Source organism: Gymnoscopelus microlampas, assembly GCF_963454915.1.
Source record: "Gymnoscopelus microlampas genome assembly, chromosome: 6".
Taxonomy (NCBI): domain Eukaryota; kingdom Metazoa; phylum Chordata; class Actinopteri; order Myctophiformes; family Myctophidae; genus Gymnoscopelus; species Gymnoscopelus microlampas.
The window spans coordinates 4,652,264-4,675,202 of NC_139943.1; the positions used below are offsets into that span (position 1 = coordinate 4,652,264).

General features: G+C 43.8%; 2 protein-coding genes across 3 annotated transcripts in view; one reads left to right on the plus strand and one right to left on the minus strand.

Annotated features, from left to right (window-relative positions):
* The window catches only part of caprin1b (cell cycle associated protein 1b), a 29,028-nt gene extending 10,876 nt beyond the window's left edge, over positions 1 to 18,152 (plus strand). Inside the window, exons 7-18 of one of the 2 annotated variants that reach the window (XM_084060748.1) lie at positions 1,157 to 1,363; positions 1,855 to 1,907; positions 3,351 to 3,440; positions 4,903 to 5,121; positions 6,445 to 6,553; positions 6,968 to 7,029; positions 7,871 to 7,960; positions 10,423 to 10,590; positions 13,508 to 13,664; positions 15,400 to 15,576; positions 16,218 to 16,321; positions 16,884 to 18,152. In XM_084060748.1, coding sequence (XP_083916874.1) covers positions 1,157 to 1,363; positions 1,855 to 1,907; positions 3,351 to 3,440; positions 4,903 to 5,121; positions 6,445 to 6,553; positions 6,968 to 7,029; positions 7,871 to 7,960; positions 10,423 to 10,590; positions 13,508 to 13,664; positions 15,400 to 15,576; positions 16,218 to 16,321; positions 16,884 to 16,970 — 1,523 coding nt within the window. In that variant the 3' untranslated portion in view covers positions 16,971 to 18,152. The remainder of the gene's footprint in view (positions 1 to 1,156; positions 1,364 to 1,854; positions 1,908 to 3,350; positions 3,441 to 4,902; positions 5,122 to 6,444; positions 6,554 to 6,967; positions 7,030 to 7,870; positions 7,961 to 10,422; positions 10,591 to 13,507; positions 13,665 to 15,399; positions 15,577 to 16,217; positions 16,322 to 16,883) is intronic. The other variant, XM_084060749.1, reaches the window with a different exon arrangement.
* Positions 1 to 22,939, minus strand: part of LOC311047414 (cerebellin-1-like) — an 878,463-nt gene that overhangs the window by 352,257 nt on the left and 503,267 nt on the right. The gene's annotated exons all lie outside the window — the stretch shown is intronic.

The following is a 22,939-nucleotide window of genomic DNA, read 5'->3' on the forward strand; positions in this document are numbered from 1 at the left end:
AATAATTCAGACTGTCAATGTGTTAAAGTCAAGGTTTATTTATGTTGCCTGCCTGCGTGTGAGCAGTCAGAGCACAGTGTAGTCGATGCAAGTTGAGCTATATTGTTAAAATAAAATGGTTGTTGTTCTGGTCAGGGTCAGGGTAATGGTCAGGGAGCGTGGATTTTAATCTAGTAGAAATTAAGTTAAGCAGCTACGACCTTAAAGTCTTTGTCAAACTAAGTAGGCGTTGAAGAATCACCACTCCCAACGTGATTTGTCTGAATCAGACCTCACATTGATTTGTGTTTTTGAATGAAGACGCTCCTGTTTGCCTTGAACCTGCTTTTATTCAAATGAATTGTTGTAGTGGGTTTTATGCACTGCTGGATAGTAGGGCTTCTTCGGTTTCTAATTATCTATGTGTAGTGTAATGGTGTCCATATTTAAATTTGTAGTGTTATGGTGTCTATATATTCAAAGATTTTCACAAATTGTCACGATTTTTCAAAAATAGCAGATCTACAAGCTTGTAGCGCAGATCTGCTATTTTTGAATAGCCAAAGGAAAAATAAATAAAATCACACCCTGTGTGAAGGTAGCGGCGCCTTTGATACATTATGTCATCGATATGTGTTTATAATGTGTTTATAGCCATGTGTCACGTGAAGCTTGACCAATCACTTTGTTGACGGGTCTGACCAATCAGAACGTTGACGGGTCTGACCAATCAGAACGTTGATGGTGAACACGGACAAAGTCAGGTATAGAGCAGGATCCTAGCGCCGCTAAAAATCACACCCAGTGTGAAGTGGGCGGTGTGGTCACAGTGGTCATCACAGTTTTTTTAAGTGCATAGTCCTATTTATAGGGCTATGCACATGTGTCATGTGTTTCACTAGCCAATCACAGTCCTGAATAGAGTCAACCAGTGTGCAATGGTGGCCAATCACGGTGCAGGGTTAGGGGGGTACAATGGTGGCCAATCACAGCGCAGGGCTGGGGGGGTACAATGGGTGGGGGGGGTACAATGGTGGCCTATCACAGTGCAGCGAATGTCGCATATAGGGGCGGTTACACCGCCCAAAAAATTACACAGATTCTTTCCCGGTCTAAATGGGTTAATACCACAGTCCAATACTAACCCTTTGTGTTCGTTGTGTTCCTCTCCTTGTAGACAAAGCTCTCAAAGACACTCTGGAGCAGGTGCTGCAGAGCGGCTACTTCGACAAGGCCCCTCCTCACCTCAACGGTCTGTGTGAGGAGGAGGAAGATGACGATGAGGAGGAGGAGGAGGAGGAGGAAGAGGTGGCGGCCGTGGCCGTCGCGACAGAGCCAGTCGCAGTGGAGTCTTCGGAGGCCGAGGACCAGCCGGTGGACGCAGGTTATTTATTTTCATCCTTCTCACACCAACCACACTAGGGCTGGTGAATTAATATTCGAACATCGAATATTCCTCGAATATGGAGAAAATATGTATATTCGAATATGAAAATTTATATTCCAATATAAAAAAATAAAAAATGTTGTTAAATTATTTTTTAAATGTTTATTTGACAGGGACAATACAAAAAACAATGTATCAAATTATAAAAACAAACAAAAGATATGTTTTATTGGATCCGAGCACTCGCAACATTGTTTTTTGTATTGTTTCTGTCAAAAAAAAAGTTCTTTTTTTTATTTAATAATTTTAAATAAAAATATGTTTTTATAATAATAATAATAATATTCGAATATCTGCCAATTTTTAAGACCAATATTCAAATATAATTTCTGAGGGAAGTTGAGAGCCCTAAACCACAATCACTGTTTTCTTTTTTACGCATTTCAAGGAATAAAACACTGAATTGTTTATTTTTTTTCTGCCCACAGAAGTGGAGATCATAGAGGACTACCAGGAACCTATTGAGGTGGAAGCTACAGAGGTGAGCAGCTTGTCTTTGCCTGCTTCTCTTGTCTCACTGGTTCTCTACATGTGGTTCATGAGGGGGGTTCCAGGGGGTAGCCTGGTAAACCCCCCTCCCTCCGGAAAACTCATTTTCATTTGTTTTCAGCAGTGAGTCTGGCCTACAGGCCTGTCTGGGCGTTTCTCCACAGTTCATAACATGAACCGTCCTATCAGCGTCCTCGCTCAATGTTCTGTGATTGACAGCGAAGGTTGGCCAATCAGGCGGCGAGTTCGAGTGAAACCGAATGGAACCGAGTGCAGCCGACCAAAATGGAACGGCCCGCCATCTTTTCTGTCCGCTATAAAACATGTCGCTTTAAAACTTTAAAACGCTCTCAAACTTTTTTTTGAGGCACGGAATTTACTTTTAAGATATCGTTTGGGTAGAATCTAGTTGTTTAACTTCATATATGTGGTCAATTAATCATGACGGAGCCTATTTAAAAATTCAGAGAACCGGCAGGGGCGGGCAGTGACACGTATGTATCCGAATAAAGCAACCTATTTTCGGCATGGCCCCTTCAAAAGTCCCCTTGGGTCATACTTGGCTGGGGATGGGGGAAAATGAGCTGCTGATTGGCCGAAGGGGATCGAACTGCTGATTGGCTGAAGGGGTTGTCAGTCAACTGTACTAATCCAGCCCAGCTCCCAAATTGCCCATACAGGCCTGTAGACCAGACTCCTTCGTGAAATCAAATGCAAATGAGATTTCCGGAGGGAGGGGGGTTTACCAGGCTATTCCAGGGGGGGGTCCCCAAGCTACAATATTGATGGGGTCTGTAACTTGGACCCTCTGAGTTAAATTAACGCTGAGGATTTTATGGTGTAGATTGGGGTCCCAGAGATAAACAAACAAACAAAATCATATAAAATGGGGGTCCGGGGCCTAATGCGTATATCAAACCCCTGGAAAGGAAAAAGTTTGAGTTATCACGGTGATGTACAGTGTGACTGCAGTGGCGTGCACAGACATTTTGAGGGGCAGGTGCTCAAGTAAATTGTACTTTTTTTTGTTCACTTGGTCTGCTCTTTTTTCCCTCCACACCTATACCTCTTTGCCAAAAATAGCCGATCTACAAGCCCACAACGCCTCGCAGCGCGAGGCGTTGTGGGCTTGTAGATCGGCTATTTTTGGCTAAAGTTCTCCTCAGAAAAGGGATGCTAGGTTTCGAGTGGTTATGGTAAAAAGAAAAATCCTATCACATAAAGAATTGGCGGACCCCCTGTAGTAACTCTGAGGACCCCCTAGGGGTCCCGGACCCCCTGTTGAAGACCCCTGCTGTAAACTGAAAAAAAAAAAAATCTTTTTTTCAAAAGGGCACTTCTGGTCAAGAGGGCAAAGGGCAGGTGCTCTAGCACCACCTAGAGTCTATCTGTGCACGTCCCTGTGTGACTGTCCTGTTTCTGTCTCTGTGTTCAGTTTGTAAACAGACAGTTCATTCCAGACGACCCGTTCAGCAGCAGCAGCGATAAGGAGCAGGGAGACGAGTGGACCACGTCAGAAACAGAGGTACGCTACGACTAAGGAGGAAGTAGCAAGACAGAGGAGGTAGAGCGGCCGCTTGGGAACCGGAAGGTTCCCAGTTCGATCTCGGGCTCCACCAACGTTAGTCGGAAGTGTCCTTGAGCAAAGACGCTGAACCCCTAATATGCTCCCGATGAGCAGGTTGGTGCCTTACATGGTTTCCTCCGCCATCGGTGTATGAATGTGTGTGAATGTAATGCACAATAATTGTAAAGCGCCTTAGATAAATGCGCTATATAAATGCACCATTTACCATTTAACTAAGTGCAGTCCCTCCGTCCCGTTCTGACTCAGCGGAATGCCCTCCAGCATCATGTATATATTATGTCACAGGGAAATTGGCATTCGTTGGGAAATTGGAAAGGTATGCTCGTCAGAAGTGGGCTTTGAGCCCCACATGGAAAGCGGTGCGAAGCCCGCTTTTCAATTTCGCCAAATCTCAGCTGTTTTAGCGTTTTAAAAAACAATGGGATAAAAAAAAAAATCAAACTGTGCATGAGTCGAATCCACACACCCACTCTGTTACAGTGTTGTTGTTGCCGCCTGCCTCGTGCGCACACACACACACACACAGACAACGTGCTTAAACTTAAAGGACACAGAAAACATTCTTACGGATCTGTGTGTGTGAGAGAGAGAGAGAGAGAGAGTGTGTAGGGAGGGGGGGGTATTCGCCATGCGACCGAACGGGTGTGTGTGTCTCTGTGTGTATATGACGGGACCCGGGGAAGGGGGGAACGCGGCGCGACGGGACGCGCAATAACTCCACGCTTGCAACTACTTTCGCCTGCGCACTTCACCGGGTATGGTATAGTCAAGTGTAATCCGGGACCATTTTAGGTTTGAAGTAGCCTGGTAAACCCTCCCTCCAGAAATCTCAATTGTATTTTATTTCAGGAGTGAGTCTGGCCTGCAGACCTATATGGGCAATTTGGCTGTGGGCCGGAGATGGGCGGGAGTAATATAGCTTTGATGTCCAAGTGGGCCTTTGATGTCCAATTAAGCCACTTTAGGCTGCAGTGATTATCACCGGGAGTAATTGGTTTGTCTTTGATGTTAATGAGCAGCTTGTATGAAAGGTGTATTGATTAATGATGTGTGAACCACTCTGGTTCCACCTGATTGGCCTACCCCCGCTGTCAATCACAAAACAATGAGCGAGGACGCTGATTGGCTCGGTTAGTTGGTAATTCCGCTAGAAACTCCCACAATGGGCAATCAGGCCAGACTCACTCCTGAAATCAAATGGAAATGAGATTTCTGGAGGGAGGGTTTACCATTTTAGGTTTGAAGCGCCTGGTGAATGAATGCTCGTCCTACATGGTAGGATTGAAACCCGGCACCAGCACAGGTCCCTGAGGACTAAGCAGAAAAGCGCTTTGGATGCGACGTTTCCCCTGATGTCCGTCTGTCTGTCTGTCTGTCTGTCTGTTACGTCTTGTTTCAGATCTCCATTCCCTCCCAGGCGGTGGTCGGTGCCATGCAGCCACACCTTGTCCAGACCACCCCTCCTCCCCCGGCCCCCGCCGCCCCCCTGGAGACCACCCCCCCCCACCCGATGATGACATTACCCTCCGCTGTGGCGCCGCCCGCCGACCCCTTGGTCCGCAAGCAGGTCGTACAGGACCTGATGGCACAGATGCAGGGGACGTACAACTTTATGCAGGTGAGGCGGCAGCACACCAGTATGCCGTTATCTGATCATGACAAATGGGGGGGGTTGGGGGGTAGTGCTTTTGTAGATCTGCTATTTTTGGAACATTTCCTATTTTATCGTCTCCACCAGGCCGAAAGGCATGGCGAGAGAGTCTGTTTTGCACCCTGTCCGTCAGTGGCGTGCACAGACATTTTGAGGAGCAGGTGCTCAAGTCAATTTTTTTTGTTTTTTTTGTTTACTTGGTCTGCTCTTTTTTTCCCTCTACACCTATACCTCTTTGCCAAAAATAGCCGATCTACAAGCTCACAACGCCTCGCAGCGCGAGGCGTTGTGAGCTTGTAGATCTGCTATTTTTGGCTAAAGTTCTCCTCAGAAAAGGGATGCTAGGTTTCGAGTGGTTATGGTAAAAAGAAAAATCATATCGCATTAAGATTTGGCGGACCCCCTGTAGTAGCTCTGAGGACCCCCTGTTGAAGACCTGCTGTAAACTGAAAAAAGGGGCACTTTCAAAAGGGCACTTCTGGTCAAGAGGGCAAAGGGCAGGTGCTCTAGCACCACCTAGAGTCTATCTGTGCACGTCCCTGCTGTCCGTCCGTCCGTTAGCAGCTAATCTCCGGCACCGTTGGCCCGGTCACTGCGAAACTGTGCACACACACTCCCTGGATGCCAATTCAGAACCTCTGCCCCAAATTTTTCACATGGGCCTGTTATAGCGCCACCAGGAGGCCGATTTGTGCAAAACCCATTTTTTGATATTACTCCTACAGATTTTATCCAAACGTCATGCAAATCGGTACACAGTATCACATGTGATCAACCCGGATCTGTCTGATTTTCCAGATGTCCATCCTCATTGGCTAAGGTTGGCTTCCAAAGTTTGCAGGATTGGTCCGTTTTAAACAAAATGCCTCAAATCATGAACGCAGCGTGCCATTTCTGTGAATTTTCACACGCACATTCCCACGAGGCCGAGGAAGAAATGCCACCCTCTTCACATTGGCCTGTTATAGCGCCACCAGCAGGTCTAATTTAGCAAAACACATTTTTTTGGAACAAAATGCCTCAAATCATGAATGCAGTGTCCGATTGCCGTGAAAGACCTAAGAATAAATGCCACCCCTTTCACATTGGCCTATTATAGCGCCACCAGGAGGCCACAATAACCTACCTGCCCTGGCGGAGACCTGTGCTCCGAGGAGCACTTTTTCTAGTTTATTCATTTTTTTAACATTTTTTTTTAATGCGAATAAAGTGTGATTGTATTGTAGCTGTGCGGCATGGTAAGTGATTGTGTGTGTGTGTGTGTGTGTGTGTGTGTGTGTGTTTTCTCAGGACTCCATGTTGGAGTTTGACGGGCAGCCCATCGATCCAGCCATCGTGTCCGCTCAGCCCATGAAACCGGCCCAGAACAACATGGACCTGCCACAGATGTGTCCTCCTGGTATGTTTCACACAGGGTCTCCTGAACGCACCGTCTGGCTGTGCTTTAATACAGAGGTTCTCCTGAACGCACCGACTGGCTGTGCTTTAATACAGAGGTTCTCCTGAACGCACCGACTGGCTGTGCTTTAACACAGAGGTTCTCAAACGTTTTATTTTCAAGGACCCCCAGTTTGTTATGCATTAGGCTACGGAACCCCTTAACTCTTGAGAGTGTACAGATGGAACCAAATGGACCCGGAAGGGTCCATTTGGTTCCATCTGTACACTCTCAGAGTTAGTCCTGTAAAGGGCCATTTGGTAAACCCCCTCAAGGACCCCTGGTGGTCCCACTTTGTGAACCACTGCTTTTAACAGTGTGTCCTTTGTACAGTACATGTGTGTGTTTAATGCACTCGTTGCCTTTCCGTTTCAGTTCACCCAGAATCTCGACTCTCGCAACCCAACTCTGTTCCTGTCCAACCTGAGCCAACGCAAGTGAGTATGTTCACAAACAGGCTCCTTAGAGCTGCATGATATATGTTACAATATGAACCATTTGGGGGGGGGGGGGGATATTATTGTGTTGGGAAAATAATTTACCTTTCTATCTTACTCATTCACTGCCAGACTTCTCTCTGGCTGTGGTTGCCCACTGCCAGAGATTTTTCAGATTTTCTGAAAAATAGTCGCAGAATATTTATCTCCAGTATTATCGATCCCCTGATGGTTGCTAATCACGGAGGTTATCACTGTGTATCAAAAATGCCATCGCAACCTCTCGTTCGTTCATAAACACTGCTAAAAATAACATATTTCGGCAAAAATACATAGTATAAAAAAAGAGCCGAGATACAGGCTTTTAAAGTCATAAGTTAACCAGGAAGTGGAGTCTAAATCTTCAAAAAATGATATCTCCTGGTTCTGTGGGCAAAAAACAAAACAAAAAAAACACTGTCGTTTTAGTCGTTCTTGGCAGTCTGGGCCTATGGGCAAAAAGTTGTTTTAGTCGTTTTTGGCAGTGATTGAGTTAAGCTGTAAGGTCCAGTAACTAAAGCCACATGGAGCTACATGGTTCAATTGAGTCTTTTAATAAGGATGAAGATTTTAAAAACGGTTCTATCACAGACCTTCTGCCTGCTAGTTGAGTTGTTTAGTGATGGGCCAAAATGCATATTTAACGTGTTCGCCAACGTCATTCAAGTTATGAAATAAAGCAATACAGCTCGTGTTATACAGTTCTGTTAAGAATGTATTGTCGTTCATTGAAATCGATAGTTTTATAATGGATTAAATGGATAAGTTTGATTAACCGTTGCTCCTCTTACATGGCTGTCAGGTTGCCATCATCTCGACTCCTCCACCCATGTTCCAGACCTCTCACACACCAGACGCTCGGCCAGCAACGGAACCCATCGATCCAATCCAGGTAATTAACGTACCTTCACTACTTTCACCTTTCTGTAATGGATCGTCAATGAGCTGTCTCAGGGCCTGCGTTCTGTAGGAAAAGAATCCCCCCCAGGTCTGGTGGAATGTATGGACATTTACTACATGACCACTAGCGTCCCTGTTCTGGTCAAAATTTCGGCGGAGATCATTGCTGTAGAGTCTACAGTGTAGAGGGAGAAAGGATGGGGGCCAACTTGCAAAGAATAGACCCCTGGGGGACTCTGCTATTTGTAGATCCACTATCATTTATATAGTTGTGAAGAAAACATGTTGAGCAGGGGAGTGGCTCAGTTGACGGTGATGTTACAACACCTTAACAAGCTCAACTGCAGATTAGGGAAGTTAATGGTTAAACGGCCCCTGTGACAATTTGAAACAGAAAGTGTTAAGCTCAGCCTGTTGTAACAAAACTGTTGCAAGAAATTGCAGCGGTCTGAATTGCCCCGTTGCAGGTCGGCTTAGTTTGGGGATTGGAACTGGTTGCATTGTGAATCATTGGTGTGGACCTCTGCGGGGGCCTCCCACAGGTCAGACGAGGTCTGAGAGAGAGAAGGATGAGGCTGGCTGGGCACTATCGGGTTCCTAGGACTGGTGGTGAGCAAACTGACACTGTGGTAGCCAACCCAAGGCACAGCTAGGAAGGGAAAAGAGGCGCACCACCTATGTAGACACAATGCACCACCTATGTAGACACAATGCACCACCTATGTAGACACAATGCACCACCTATGTAGACACAATGCAGTGTGACAGTGGAGCTAACAACACTGTAGAGCTCAAGACCCTGATGAAGACAGGAGGCTGTGTGGACGGCAGCGATTCAGCAGTCCTGAGTTAGTGTTTGCTAGTCCAGTGGTTCTCAAACTTGTTCATGTCAAGGACCCCCAAATTGACACTTATAAGCCTGCGGACCCCCATTTGAAAAGATATGCCAGGGACCCCGCCCCATAAGAGATTTTCTTTTACGGCTCTCTAGCAGTGATTCTCAACTATTTTCAACTAATTTCAAGGACCCCCAGTTTGACATGCATTACGACTATGGCCCCCCATTTAATGGCATTTCTATCTCTGGGACCCCGATTTATATTGTAAAATCAATGTTAATTTAACTCTGAGAGTGTGCAAATGGAACCAAATGGACCCATAAGGGTCCATTTGGTTCCTATAAATCATTTAGCTGGGAACCCCCCCAAGTGCCGCGCTATGAGCTTGTATATCTGCTATTTTTGAAAAATCGTGAAAATGTGTGCAACTCTTTGAATCTATCTATTTGTAAAGCTAACATTTTTAACTCAAATCTTTGCTTCTGGGGATTCTACAAATGTTATTCTAAATCCTAACAAAAAACGAAAAAAACGTATGTTGCTGTAGTATCAGTGGTCCTCAAACTTTTTTCCATGTCAAGGACCACCCAAAATGATATGTATTTGGCCGCGGACCCCCATCTCAAAATATGTTGTTCCAGGGACCCCCGGCACCAAAGATTTGAGTTACAAATGTTCACTTTGAAAATATATGTATTCCAAGATTGGCACAAATTGTCAAGATTCTTCAAAAATATCAGATCTACAAGCTCATAGCGCGGCACTCGGTGCCGCGCTATGAGCTTGTAGATCTGATATTTTTGAATAGCCCAAATAAATCTGAAAATGACACACAGATGCGTCCCTGGTCTTAATGGGTTTAGAGACCAAAGGTGATCGCACCTTTGCGAGCTTCTCCCCTAGGCTATGGAGTACTCTCCCCCTTGACCTGTGTGTTGAGACCTCTCTCCCTTATTATGAGTTTGTTTGTTTTTCTTTGACTCTTTTTGGTTGATTTGCTATTATATGGCGATTTTGTTTTATTCTGTTTAGGATTCTTTTATTGATATGCTTGTGAAGCACTTTCAATGTCTGTGAAAGGTGCTCTACAAATACATTTTTACTTACCGGTACTTACTTACTTCGCCAGTGGCTTTCTAATGCTGGAAGATGGTGTCTTCACTGTATGATCCTATCACACATTGAATACTGTTTCACAGGCGTGACTATTCTCAAACCCATAGAACAGCTCTACAAGAGTGCGCTCAAAGTGTTTGACAGGAAGCCTCACTCATATCATCATTGTAACATCCCCCGGAGGCTCAATTCTTTTTAGCTTTGATAACTTTAAAAATTTCAAATAGGTTGGGGTCATATACAATACCCTACATGGTCTGTGGTGTGGCTGGATCTCTGTGGCTGGAGATCGAGGCTAACCAGGAAGTGAAAGGAGCAGTAAATCTTCCGATCACGTTATCTTGGGTTCTGGACATTCCCCCCCCCCCCCCCCCCAAAAAAAAGACTGATATATCTGTCTTTGGCGGTGAATGTGTTAGGTTGAAATAATCCATATATTATTTGTGGGTGTGTCCTTGGTGTATTATCTGACATGGTGTCTCTGTGTGTGTTTGTTCAGCCCTCCATGTCGTTGGCGTCGGGGGACCAGCAGCCCCCCCCTCCCTCCACGGCGCTCCCCCCGGTCTCACAGACGCCGCCGGCGTTCCAGCCGGCCTCCAAAGCCCCTCCCCCTCCCCACAGCGGCGGGATCAACGTCAACGCAGCGCCATTCCAGTCCATGCAGACGGTAAGACCCCTGACCCTAAACGCCGCCTGACCCCCCCCCCCCCCCCGTACAGCGCTCATTCAGGCGGGGGACCCCCCCAGTTTGATGTCGTTGATGTCGGGCAGAAACGTCAAACTACAGCGTCACAGGCAAATGGCAAAAACTGCCGATCTACAAGCTCAAAACGCATCGCAAATGCGACGCGTTTTGATCTTGTAGATCAGCTTTTTTTTCCTATTTTTGTCTCCGCCAGGCAGGGACGTACACAGATAGACTCTAGGTGGTGCTAGAGCACCTGCCCCTTTGCCCTCTTGACCAGAAGTGCCCTTTTGAAAAAAAGAAGAAAAAAAAGTTTTTTTTTCCCAGTTTACAGCAGGGGTCTTCAACAGGGGGTCCGGGAGACCCCTAGGGGGTCCTCAGAGTTACTACAGGGGCTCCGCCAAATCTTTATGTGATATGATTTTTTCTTTTTACCATAACCACTCGAAACCTAGCATCCCTTTTCTGGAGGAGAACTTTAGCCAAAAATAGCAGATCTACAAGCCCACAACGCCTCGCGCTGCGAGGCGTTGTGGGCTTGTAGATCAGCTATTTTTGGCAAAGAGGTATAGGTGTAGAGGGGAAAAAAGAGCAGACCAAGTAAACAAAAAAAAAGTATAATTTACTTGAGCACCTGCCCCTCAAAATGTCTGTGCACGCCACTGGCCAGGCCGAAAGGCATGGCGGGAGTGTGTTTAGCACCCTGTCCGTCCGTCCGTTTGTCCATCTGTCTGTGAGCAGCTAATCTCCGGCACCGTTGGCCCGGTCGCTGCGAAACTGTGCTCACACACTCCCTGGATGCCAATTCAGCACCTCTGCCCCAATTTTTTTTTACATGGGCCTGTTATAGCGCCACCAGGAGGCCGATTTGTGCAAAACCCTTTTTTTTTATATTACTCCTACAGATTTTATCCAAACGTCACGCAAATCGGTACACAGTATCTCTATAGTCATGTGATCAACACGGATCTCTCCGATTTTCCATATTCCATCCTGATTGGCTAACAGTGGCTTCCAAAGTTTGCAGGATTGGTCCGTTTTGAACAAAATGCCTCAAAACATGAACACAGTGTGCAATGTCCGTGAAATGTTGGGCCTGAGAAGAAATGGCACCCTTTTCACATTGGCCTATTATAGCGCCACCAGGAGGCCACAATAACCTACCTGACCTGGTGGAGACCTGTGCTCCGAGGAGCACTTTTTCTAGTTGAATTTGAGTCCTGAAGTAACAGTTCTTGACATGAGGTTTCCACCCAACAGCAACGATGCCCCCATTTAATACACATTTTATTTTATATGTTTGGGACCCCCAATCTACACTGTAAAATCCTAAGCGTTAATTTAACGGACCCGTAAGGGTCAATTTGGACCCTTGGTGGTCCCCGTACCCTAAGTTAACTCATTGAGTGCCATTAACGTGTTTCACGTGTTTTTACCGCTATGGCGCAACGTGCCAATGACGTGTTTTTGAAAAAAATGTTTAAAAAAAAAAAAACATAGAACCCAAGATATCATTATCTGAAGATTTGCAGCTCCATCCACTCCTTGTTTAACTTATAACTGAAAAGGGCTGTATCTCGCTTCCTAAGCACTTTTTTTTTTACCTTGAAAAAATCTCTGGCACTGGGACAACATAGCCAGAAATAATTCTGTCAATTCTGGCACTCAATGAGTTAAGAACCAGTGCTGTAGAGTGTCCTGTATAATAATTAAGCTCTTATTAAAGTGGGTCATGGTGCTTATGTTGCATTCTGAGAGAGGTGTCTGGTTGCATGTTGCCTTATAGCTGACTTTTCAATAAAAGAACACGCTGCTATGTTTATGGACAATAGAAGGCCATCATGCATTGTAAGTGACTGTGGACTTTGCCCTGCTTTTCCTCATTTAACACATCCGGTGCGAGAGTTTTATTAAAAAAAGTGACGTTGAGTGCCAGAGATCTCACCGTTTGTAACGCTACGCTGTTTACGGCTGCAGACTCCACGACGAGCACCCGATTGTAAACAATATATGCGTGCACGATGGTGGATGGTCCTGGCTATAACGCCTGAACCAATAAAATCTCTCACGCGAGTCACCACGGCGGAGTGATCTCGGATCGAACGGGACTTGTTTTCCTTAAGGAAATATGGATTTTTTTTGCAAGGAGAATGGGAGCGGACGGGAGACAGTTTTTTTTGGCACGTGATCCATCGGTCCCTCCTTTCTCAGAGTCACAGTGGGTGATTCCAGAGCTGCGCTAGCCCCCCCCCCCCCCTTGTAGAAAAAAACGAAAAAAACAAAAGGATTGATAGCGCGGTTTTTACCGTGTTCGGCACCTATGCGCTACTCTTTGAAAACACTGTTTTTACCTTGTTTGGCACCCGATGTGTTAACAAACATGAATCCTGAAATGAGATCTTAGTGAGACTGCGTGGCTCTATTATAGTGCAGAGGATGTCAAACATTTTTATGTCAAGGCCTCCCCCAAAATGGATGTATTTTGCTGTAGACCCCCACCTGGAAAGAAGGGACCCCTATAAGAGAAGATTTGTGTTGTTAAAAATGTTGATTTAAATATATTTTCCACAATTTCTCAAGGTTTTAAAAATTGTTTTCAAACATATTTTGAACACAAGATTTTACAAAATGTACTATTTTCAAACAGCTGAACTATAAAACTGGGTTAAAGTGATTAAATAGATTTTGATGCTATATTAACTAATTTTGCTGGGGGACCCCCTGGAACCCCTTCAAGGACCCCTGGGGGTCCCCGGACCCAAGGTTGCGAACCGCTGCTATAGTCTGTATCCATGGTCTTAACTTTTCAATGAGCCCACCACGACCCTCATGACCTTTCCCTGTGCATTCCGTTCTGACACAATCCTGTCCTTTTGTCTGTTTCTTTTCCCACTCACAGGTCTTCAACCTCAACGCCCCGGTCCCTCCAGCCAATGAGACGGAGGCCTTGAACCCGGCCAGCCAATACCAGAACAGTTACAGCCAGGGCTTCAACGGCCAATCCCAGCCGCTCCCTGTGGAGCAGGTGGACATGCCGTCAGAACAGCTGCAGTCTGGTGAGTTACACCGTTTCCCCCCGAAAACTCTTAACACGGTGGTTCTCAACCTGTGGGGCAAGTGGACCGCAAAATAATTGGCAAAACACTATGATTTTTATATTATGATATAACATTAATATTTAGAAAAATAAATGAATGTGTTCCATTGAGCAATTTAGAACAGGGGTCTTCAACGTTTTCAGGCCAAGGACCCCCTAGCTGAGAGAGAGATGAAGCAGGGACCCCCTACTCTATATTGTATAAAATTGTGTTTCATATTAAAGCTTTTTTTTTTACTTAGTCTGCTCTTTTTTCCCTCTACACCTATAGCCTGTTTGTCAAAAATAGCAGATCTACAAGCTCACAACGCCTCGCAGCGCGAGGCGTTGAGAGCTTGTAGATCGGCTATTTTCGGCTAATGTTCCCCTCAGAAAAGGAATCTAGGGTTCAAGTGGTTAATGTAAAAAAACTAAATCCTATCACACAAAGATTTGGCGGACCCCCTGTAGTAACTCTGAGGACCCACTAGCGGTCCCGGACCCCCTGTTGAAGACCCCTGATTTAGAACACAGATGGGTGGGTTTTTAACATTTTGAAGTGGGCCCTGATTCCGAAAAGGGTGAGAACCACTGTCTTAAAAAATAGTGAACGCAGCTAGCTCATGGCTATTTTCACAGTTTTGTATACCCCACCATTGTACAACAAATTACTAATCGCTTTAGTCCATTGTAAAAAATCTATTCTGTTTGTGTCTATTCGTTGAGTTATGAAAAAATACCTGCGTCTCGATTATTCCTATTCGATTAACCTACATGAGCAAGATATTATATAGGTTTCGATATATTGTTGGTGAATTGCTCAGCACTAAACCTGGGTTTACTGCTATAATCAGGGGTGCACATAACTGGTGCGCATGTGTGGTCAAAATGCATGCTGTGCGGCACATCAGACGAAGGGAGGCGCTCTCTCTCGCGTACCAACAGTTTGGACCACTGGGACAGGAATTTACTTCCTGAAGCCACACTCACACATTCACGCTGAAGCACGCGTCCGCCCCACACACACCCATGGGGCGGAGGGGGGAGGGGGGAGGGGGGAGGGGACGCATGCTGCACGTGAATGTGTGTGAGTGTGGCCTCGAATCCTGACACAGTCAGTCGCACGCAGCACGCTGCTGGCTGCGTTACAGGTACTCGTCACCCATGATGAACGCACCGTGATGGTGCAAAATATGCCGTGAACGTCCCAATCTGGCGGATAAAAGCAGCGCCTTTTATACAGGGACAAAGAATTTCAGTCACCCAGCTTTTTGATAAGCATGAGAAAAGCAAAGAGCACATCAACATAGTGCAAACAATTGATAACAGGAGCAGACAAGTTACCCATGTATCCCTCTTTTATCGCGTGTTGCGGCAAAATGTATTTATTTATTGCACCAAGTAACATATCCAGGTGCTCCCCTGAGAACTAGACCAAAAAGGTTATGTGCACACCTGACTATAAGCACACCAATGCTAAATGGTGGGGGTCTTCAGAGTTTTTCAGCCCAAGGACCCCTTACCTTAGAGAGATGAAGCAGGGACCCTCACTACATATTTTATAAAATTATTATATATTTTTTGTGAGATCTGACAGAACACTGTCAAAAAAAAAAAAACAGAAGTCTTGCTAGATGAGATCGAAATCTCGAGATTTCAATCTCGTCTAGCGAGACTTAAGTCGTTGCTTGAATGTGCTTTATGTATATGTTCAGTAGTTGGTGCCTTCCATTCCCAAGACCAGTCAGCGGGCCATCCGCAGGCGTCCCAGCAGAACCCGGGTTTCGGCAGACCTCAGTCCTTCTACAACAGCAGGGGGATGTCCCGCGGTGGACCTCGCAACGCCAGGGGAATGATCAACGGCTACAGAGGCTCATCCAACGGTTTCAGAGGTAAGACTATACCAGGGGTGATGCAACTTTATGATGGAGAGGGCCACTATATTTCCACAGTCACTCCAGAGGGACACGTTGCATATACTGTCGGGCCAGTCTATGTCACACAAAAGTAGCAAAAATAGCAGATCTACAAGCACAAAACGCGTCGCAGTGCGACGCGTTTTGTGCTTGTAGATTTGTAGCTTCAAGTTTTGTGCTTGTAGATTTGTAGCTATTTTTGCTACTTTTGAATCAGAATCTTGATTTCTTTTTGTTGCTATTTTTAGATTGGAATCTTGAAAAGTAACATTTTTATTTAATTTCAAATGCATTTAATTACACTTATGTTAACTTTATGAACTTAAATACAAATACATTGGACAGACTATAGATAGAATTTTAATACTAGTCATTAAGCTACTAATATAGACTGAAGTAATTAAAGCAGGTCATGTTTGCAATTATAGCAGCTGAAATCAATAATATATCAGTATTCCGATATTAATCTGCGGGCCACATTAAGTGAAGAGGCTGCCAGTTGCCCATGTTTGGACTAGACCATGACAAACCACTTGGGTAGTTTTTTTCTCTCCCTTTTAATACCACGTTTAAACGAATGTAATTGTAATATAACATTTCAAATTCTTGTTTTGCAGGCGGTTACGATTACCGGCCTCCCTTCGCCAACACTCCAAACTCTGGATACGGACAGACTCAGTTCAGCGCACCCCGGGATTACCCCAACGGCAACTACCAGCGGGTATGAAACGTTTTGAAGATAATAATGATAATAACACCAGGAGGTATGAAAGGGGCTCTGGGTAAAGCCTGATTTATACTTTGTAGTACAATGGTGATGCTTGCCAAAAAGAACTGAGCGTTAGCGTTGCAATGCAGAGTTTATCCCATTGAGACCTGAAACTGTGTCATTTTTAGATTTGAGCTAAAAAGCATTATTTTACACTTTGGGCTATTAAAAAATAGCAGATATACAAGCTCGTCGCGCGGCACCGAGTGCCGCGCTACGAGCTTGTAGATCTGCTATTTTTGAATATTCGTGACATGAAAAAGATTGAGCACCACTGATATAGAAACATAGGTTTTTCAGAATACTGTTGAGATTTAGGAGACATGTAGAATCGGCTTCAGGTCTCAATGGGTTATTGGCTTTTTAAAATTTGTATTCACTTGTTTTTAAGTCTTTTGTCTTTTAAGTAGCAAAATATAAACCCCACTTTAAGAACCAATGTCATTATGCTCTTGTGTGTGTGTGTGTGTGTGTGTGTGTGTGTGTGTGTGTGTGTGTGTGTGTGTTCCTCCAGGACGGTTACCAACAGAACTACAAGCGAGGAACCAGCCAGGGCCCCAGAGGAGCGCCTCGAGGCAACGGCCAGGCCATGCGCTCCTGAACGGCCTTTTGTTCCTTATTGACTGTGACTAACTGACTAACTCACAACGGATACAAGAAGACTGGGCACTGAGGAGGAGTGGGCACCCTGATCTAAAACTGGCTATTTTGTCCACAATGTTAAAAACAATATATATTTGAAAAATGTAATCTTAGTAATGTAAAGTATACATGATGTGAACATGCACGGTACATCATTATTATGACCAAAATATATCCTTCAACTTATTGTTCGTGGCCAGAATGATTGGATTGGAAACAGGATTTGTAGCAATTTGTTGCAATTGTAGAAATATTAGGCCTTAACCCATTTAGACCTGGATCGCATCTGTGTCACTTTAGGTTTCATTGGCTATTCAAAAATAGCAGATATACAAGCTCATAGCGCGGCACCGAGTGCCGCGCTATGAGCTTGTATATCTGCTATTTTTGAAAAATCGTGAAAATATTTTTTAAATATTTTTTTCCGAAAAACTGTTAGGATTTAGAAAATGTTTAGAAGCGGCCTCAGGTCTTAATGGGTTAATTGGCGAATGTTGAAGTATGTTCTAATCATGTATACTTAACGTTACTTTAATTTTCCAAATATTTGTGTTAACATTTTGGCAAAAATAGCCAATTTTACACCGAGGTGCCCACTCGTCCTTAGTGCCCACTCTTCCTGCCACCCTCACAACATCACCACTGAGAATTCACACATCCAGAATGCATCTGCCCCAGATAACTCTATGTTCTGTTGTCATTTTGTTTTTTTTATCTCATCACTGGTCTCTTTTTTGTTTATGGGCTCCTTGATCAAAGTATTCCTGCTTTGATCATATGAGAAGATTAAAATGTTTAAAGTCTAAACACAAGCCAAGCTGTAAAAGTCCTATCATGGTTTTTTTTTTTTTTTCTTCTTTTTTTTAGCCGAGCCTGTGTTCGCATATTCCTGTAAACTTGAAAGATTTCACTAAGTTATTTTTTTGTATGGAAAACACAACATAATCATCTGCAAACCGCTGGTCCAATCGCTGGGAGTCCCTGTTCGCAGCCCCCTCCTCCCCCCCCCCACCCTCTTTTTGTTCGTCATTTGGGTTCGAAGAAAAAAAACAAAAACATTTTATTATTTTTAAAAAGCTTGTTTCCTTGGTTTGTAAATTGGTGTGGCTTCAGTTTCAATAAAGATGTGTTGCATACCCAGGCTTGGAGCAGTTCTTTTTTAAATTATTTTTTTTTACACTAATGACATGATCTCATACGTTGGGCACATTGACAACCAAAGGTTGTTGTTTTTTTTGCTAGACCCAGGAGGTCTGAGGCTTTGTCTGTCTGTCTGTCTGTCTGTCCGTCCCTCTTTTCCTCCCCAGCCATTCAGGAACGCTTCAGATTTCAACCACCAGGGGCAACAAGGGACAGGTGAATGTATGCTGGTCTACTCTAGACCAGTAAGAGTACTCTGGTACTCTGGTCTACTCTATACACAAATCTAGAACCAAATACCCCTATACACCTCACCATGCTGTATTCCCATTTAATTCCAACAAAACGTTAATACGGCCTAAAATGATTTATACTTTTAACTTATAAAGTGGTGGCTTTTTTGTTGTTGATTGCATTAAATTCATTTAAAACTTATTGCTGTTGTCCGCTGGATTACTTTTAGGCAATTTTGTTGTTCTACATAACTTATTTCACAGGTTTATTACTACACAAGCAGGATAGTAAATTACCTAAACTTATGAAATGCTGGATTCAAAGCCCTTCTGCCCATATTCTGTGCACTGACTCACAAGGGACAGGTGAATGTAATCAGACTGGAAGGTTTGCTGGTCTAGCCTATACACAAATCTACAACCAAATACCCCTATACACAAAATGCCTAAAATGATTTATACTTTTAACTTATAAAGTGGTTTGTAGGTGTGTTGCCTACTAGGAATTTGTTCCTTCTGGGTCTGGCAGAACCAGGTCTCCTGGTCTTGTTTTTAATTTAAAGGTTTTTTGTTACTCTTTTGTTTGTAATATGCCTAGATGTAGAAAAAACGTGCTTATGATATCAGTGTTTTTTCACCAGCAGTGTTGGAAACTACATCTATATTCAAGTACTGTATGGCAAGCCGTTTTAACATTTAATCGAACCATGCTCCTATCTGTAATATGTTTTAGATAGCCAAAAACACGTTTCTCCTAGTCAAAACTGTATTCTCACTAGTCATAATTGTAATTAAAGATATCCATAATGCCATTCTTACTAGTATAAATTGTATTTCAAGATATCTATAATTTAATTTCTCCTAGTCAAGATTCTATTTCAGATATCTTAAAATCCGTAAAAAAAATACAAGTGGCTGTTTTAACATGTAATAGCTAGACTGAATATGTATACTAGATATCTATAATTCAGTTCTTCCTAGTCAAAACTAACGTTTCGGATATCCATAATGACATTCCTCCTAGGAGGAACTGTCATTTGAGATATCCGAAACGTCATTCTTCCTAGGAGGAATGACGTCACTTTTCCCATTCATGTGTATTGGGCTTTTAGTTTCGGATATCCGTAACTGCATTCTGGATATCTAAAACCAACATTCTGGATATCTGCAATAGAATTCTTACTAAGAGGATGTACTCTTTCAGATATCTACAATGCAGTTCTTACTAAGACAAACTACCATTTTAGATATCCAAAACTATGTCATTTTAGATATCCATAACTACGTCATTTAAAGGGGGGGCGAGCCTTATTGTACAGTTTTCTCTCTTTTCATTCTTTTAATCATCCATTTTTAGCGGTGCCAACCGCTCTATATCTGACTTTGTCTGTGTGTCCGTGTGTCCGGGTGTCCGTGTGTCTGTCCGGGTGTGTGTCTGTCCAATAAACAAACATTGATGACAACATCAATACAGGGCTCAACAAAGGCACCGCTTCCTTCACACAGGGTGTGATTTTTGAGTGGTGCCAACCACTCCTACATTTAACTGTGTCCGTATGTCCGTCCGTCCGTATATTTGAGCACGGCTGATTGGTCAAGCTTCACGTGACACGTGACAATATGTAGTCACGTGTCACGTGACAACATATTGTTGCTGATTGCAACACAAGGATGCAACCAGTTACACTTTCAAAGGCACCACTCTCTTCACACTGGGTGTGATTTTTAGCGGCGCGATCCTGCTCTATACCTGACTTTGTCAGTGTTCACCGTCAACGTTCTGTGTGTGTGTGTGTGTGTGTGTGTGTGTGACACACACACAAACTACCAGGAAGAACTGAATTATAGATATCCAGGCTAGCTATTAAATGTTAAAACTGCTTGCCATACTATTTCTACTAGTAAGAATGTAGTTATAGATATCTGTAATAAGGATTTTGACTAGTCAAAATGCAGTTTTGACTAGTCAAAATGCAGTTTTGACTAGTCAAAATGCGGTTTTGACTAGTCTAAATGTAATTACAGATATCTGCAATTACTTTATGACTAGTAAGAATACAGTTTTAACTAGGAGAAATTCTATTTGCGATATCACAAATATAATTCTAGATAGTCAATGGACACTTTTTATATTAAAATGGCGTAATATCTACCTGTCACCAGATATCTGTAATTGTATTGTTCCTAGTCATAATACTAATTGCAGATATCTGAAATTACATTTGGGCCTATACAAGGTATAACTGGGCCTATAGAAGGTATAACTGGGCCAATAGAAGGTATAACTGAGCCTATAGAATGGGCCAATAGAAGGTATAACTGGGGCCATAGAAGGTGGTGGGTTGGTGAAAGGATGCCACTGTCCCTGGATTCTGGGCTTGTCTGTGTGGAAAGGCTTGTGGATACGGATGATGTCCAGGCCAGACTGATTGGTCAACGTGGCCACAAGCTCCTGAATCTGCTGGGAGGTTTTGTTGTCGATGGGTTCCTCCTTCACGTTGCCATTCACTGCAGGGACGTCAAGAAAAAGAAAGCCATACAGAGATGAGTGTGAAAATGCATTAGGACACCAGGGTTAAAGTCACTTTATCAACCGGAGATAGATTTCAACTGAAAGAAAATGCCAACAATGCACCATGCTAAATCTCTAGGCCTCATGAAAGCTGGTATTATAGCGCCCCCTACAAAAATGTACGAATACTAACAACAATATGGCCAAGCAGCATCAATCTAATAAGCAATTCTGTTAGCAAAATAAATTGTGTCGGTTCCAAAAACCAACTGTCATATATATATACATCAACTAAACAACTGCAACAGTTAATCAGTTATGAAAAATAATCAAATTCAATAGGTCATGTGCACCGGAGAGCTCATATTGACAGAGGTGGACAGAGTACTCGACCCCAGTACTTGAGTAAGAGTACTGATACTCCTTGGTTAAATTTACTCCACTACAAGTAAAAGTAGCCCAGTCAAAATGTTACTCGAGTAAGAGTATAAAAGTAATTGCTTTTAAATGTACTTAAGTAATCAAGAGTATGCTTTTAAAAACACGTAAAATACTTAAGTAAAAGTAAAAGTAAATTTCCTTTTTTCACATCAATGAATTGCTGTAATTTTTTTCACAATAAATGTATAAGACCTTGTAACTCTTGTTTCAGAGAAGTAACTCTGAAACCACCTGCACTGATGTGCTTGCTTGTAGAACCACTACGTTATACAAAGCCTGCAGAAATGCCTATAAAAACATAGAATTGAAATTAATGGGATCGAAAAGGTTGTCCTAGTCATTTTCATGTTTTATTAAACACCAACTCCAACTTCAACTCCAACTTGTTTTTTAATTGTTTTTTATTCTACAGTGCGTTTTTAGCATATATTGTGACGATCCGTAAGGAGCCACCGTTGTTGGTGACAGGTATAGACCAATTATTTGTTTACTAACATTGAGCCTGGACGCACAGGTGATTGTTTCACGCAATCAATTCCCAACCTGTTTCGGGGTGCACTGGTTTCAGCACACCCCAACCCCCTCTTGTGTGTGTTGGCTAGTGAGACGCGTCCTAACGAGACCTGATATAATGGGTTTCGTTGCGCGCATACTGGCTGCACGCAGCCAGTATGACGTCGTCTGTTAAGGGGTCTATAGGCAGCTATAATGGCTTGTTATGGGTTTTAATTGATTCATTGATCATGTCATTCACAAAGAGGTCACGTGGTGTTGGTGCTACGTCAGTCAGACAGTGGTAGTAAAGTCAGCTGTTCACCTGCGGTTTTTATCACTGAAATGGAGAGGGGGTGAATGGGGGAAGTCCAACTTTGCTAACCGCACGGTATAGCCTACTATTCACTATGTCATGATGTCGCTAAATGAAATACCTTTTAAACTTTAATACAATGAACAAACTCAGTACCTTGGAACAGTGATTTTAATGACAAGCAGCGCGTCTGGCAAGTAAACTTTCCCCCCGATATAGCCTCTCGGTGACTAATATGTTTGGTAGTCGCCATACATTTGTTAGCAAAGAGTGACACAAAGGAGACGGATTGGAGCCACGGAAGGACACGAAAAATCACACGTTGGACGCGGAGCAAGCGAGCAACGCATGCAAACAAACAAACAATGGAATGACATGCACGCAGGCACGCACGGAGCCGCGGACACACACACACACACACACACACACACACACACACACACACACACACACACACACACACACACACACACCACGGAATGGAGCGTATCACGGAGGACGAGCGGTAACGTAACCCGACCCGTTTTTGGTTCTGCTGTTGACCCATGTTGGTTCGTTTGGAACAGTTTGAGCTGGTTCTGCTGCTGAGTGGAAACTGTCATTGTGGTGAACTTGAATACACTGATGTGTGTGCGCGGCCCGCCGGGCCAAGCTTTTATTGTGTGTGTGTGTGTGTGTGTGTGTGTGTGTGTGTGTGTGTGTGTGTGTGTGTGTGTGTGTGTGTGTGTGTGTGTGTGTGTGTGTGTGTGTGTGTGTGTGTGTGTGTGTGACAAACGATTAACGTGCGCTGGCTG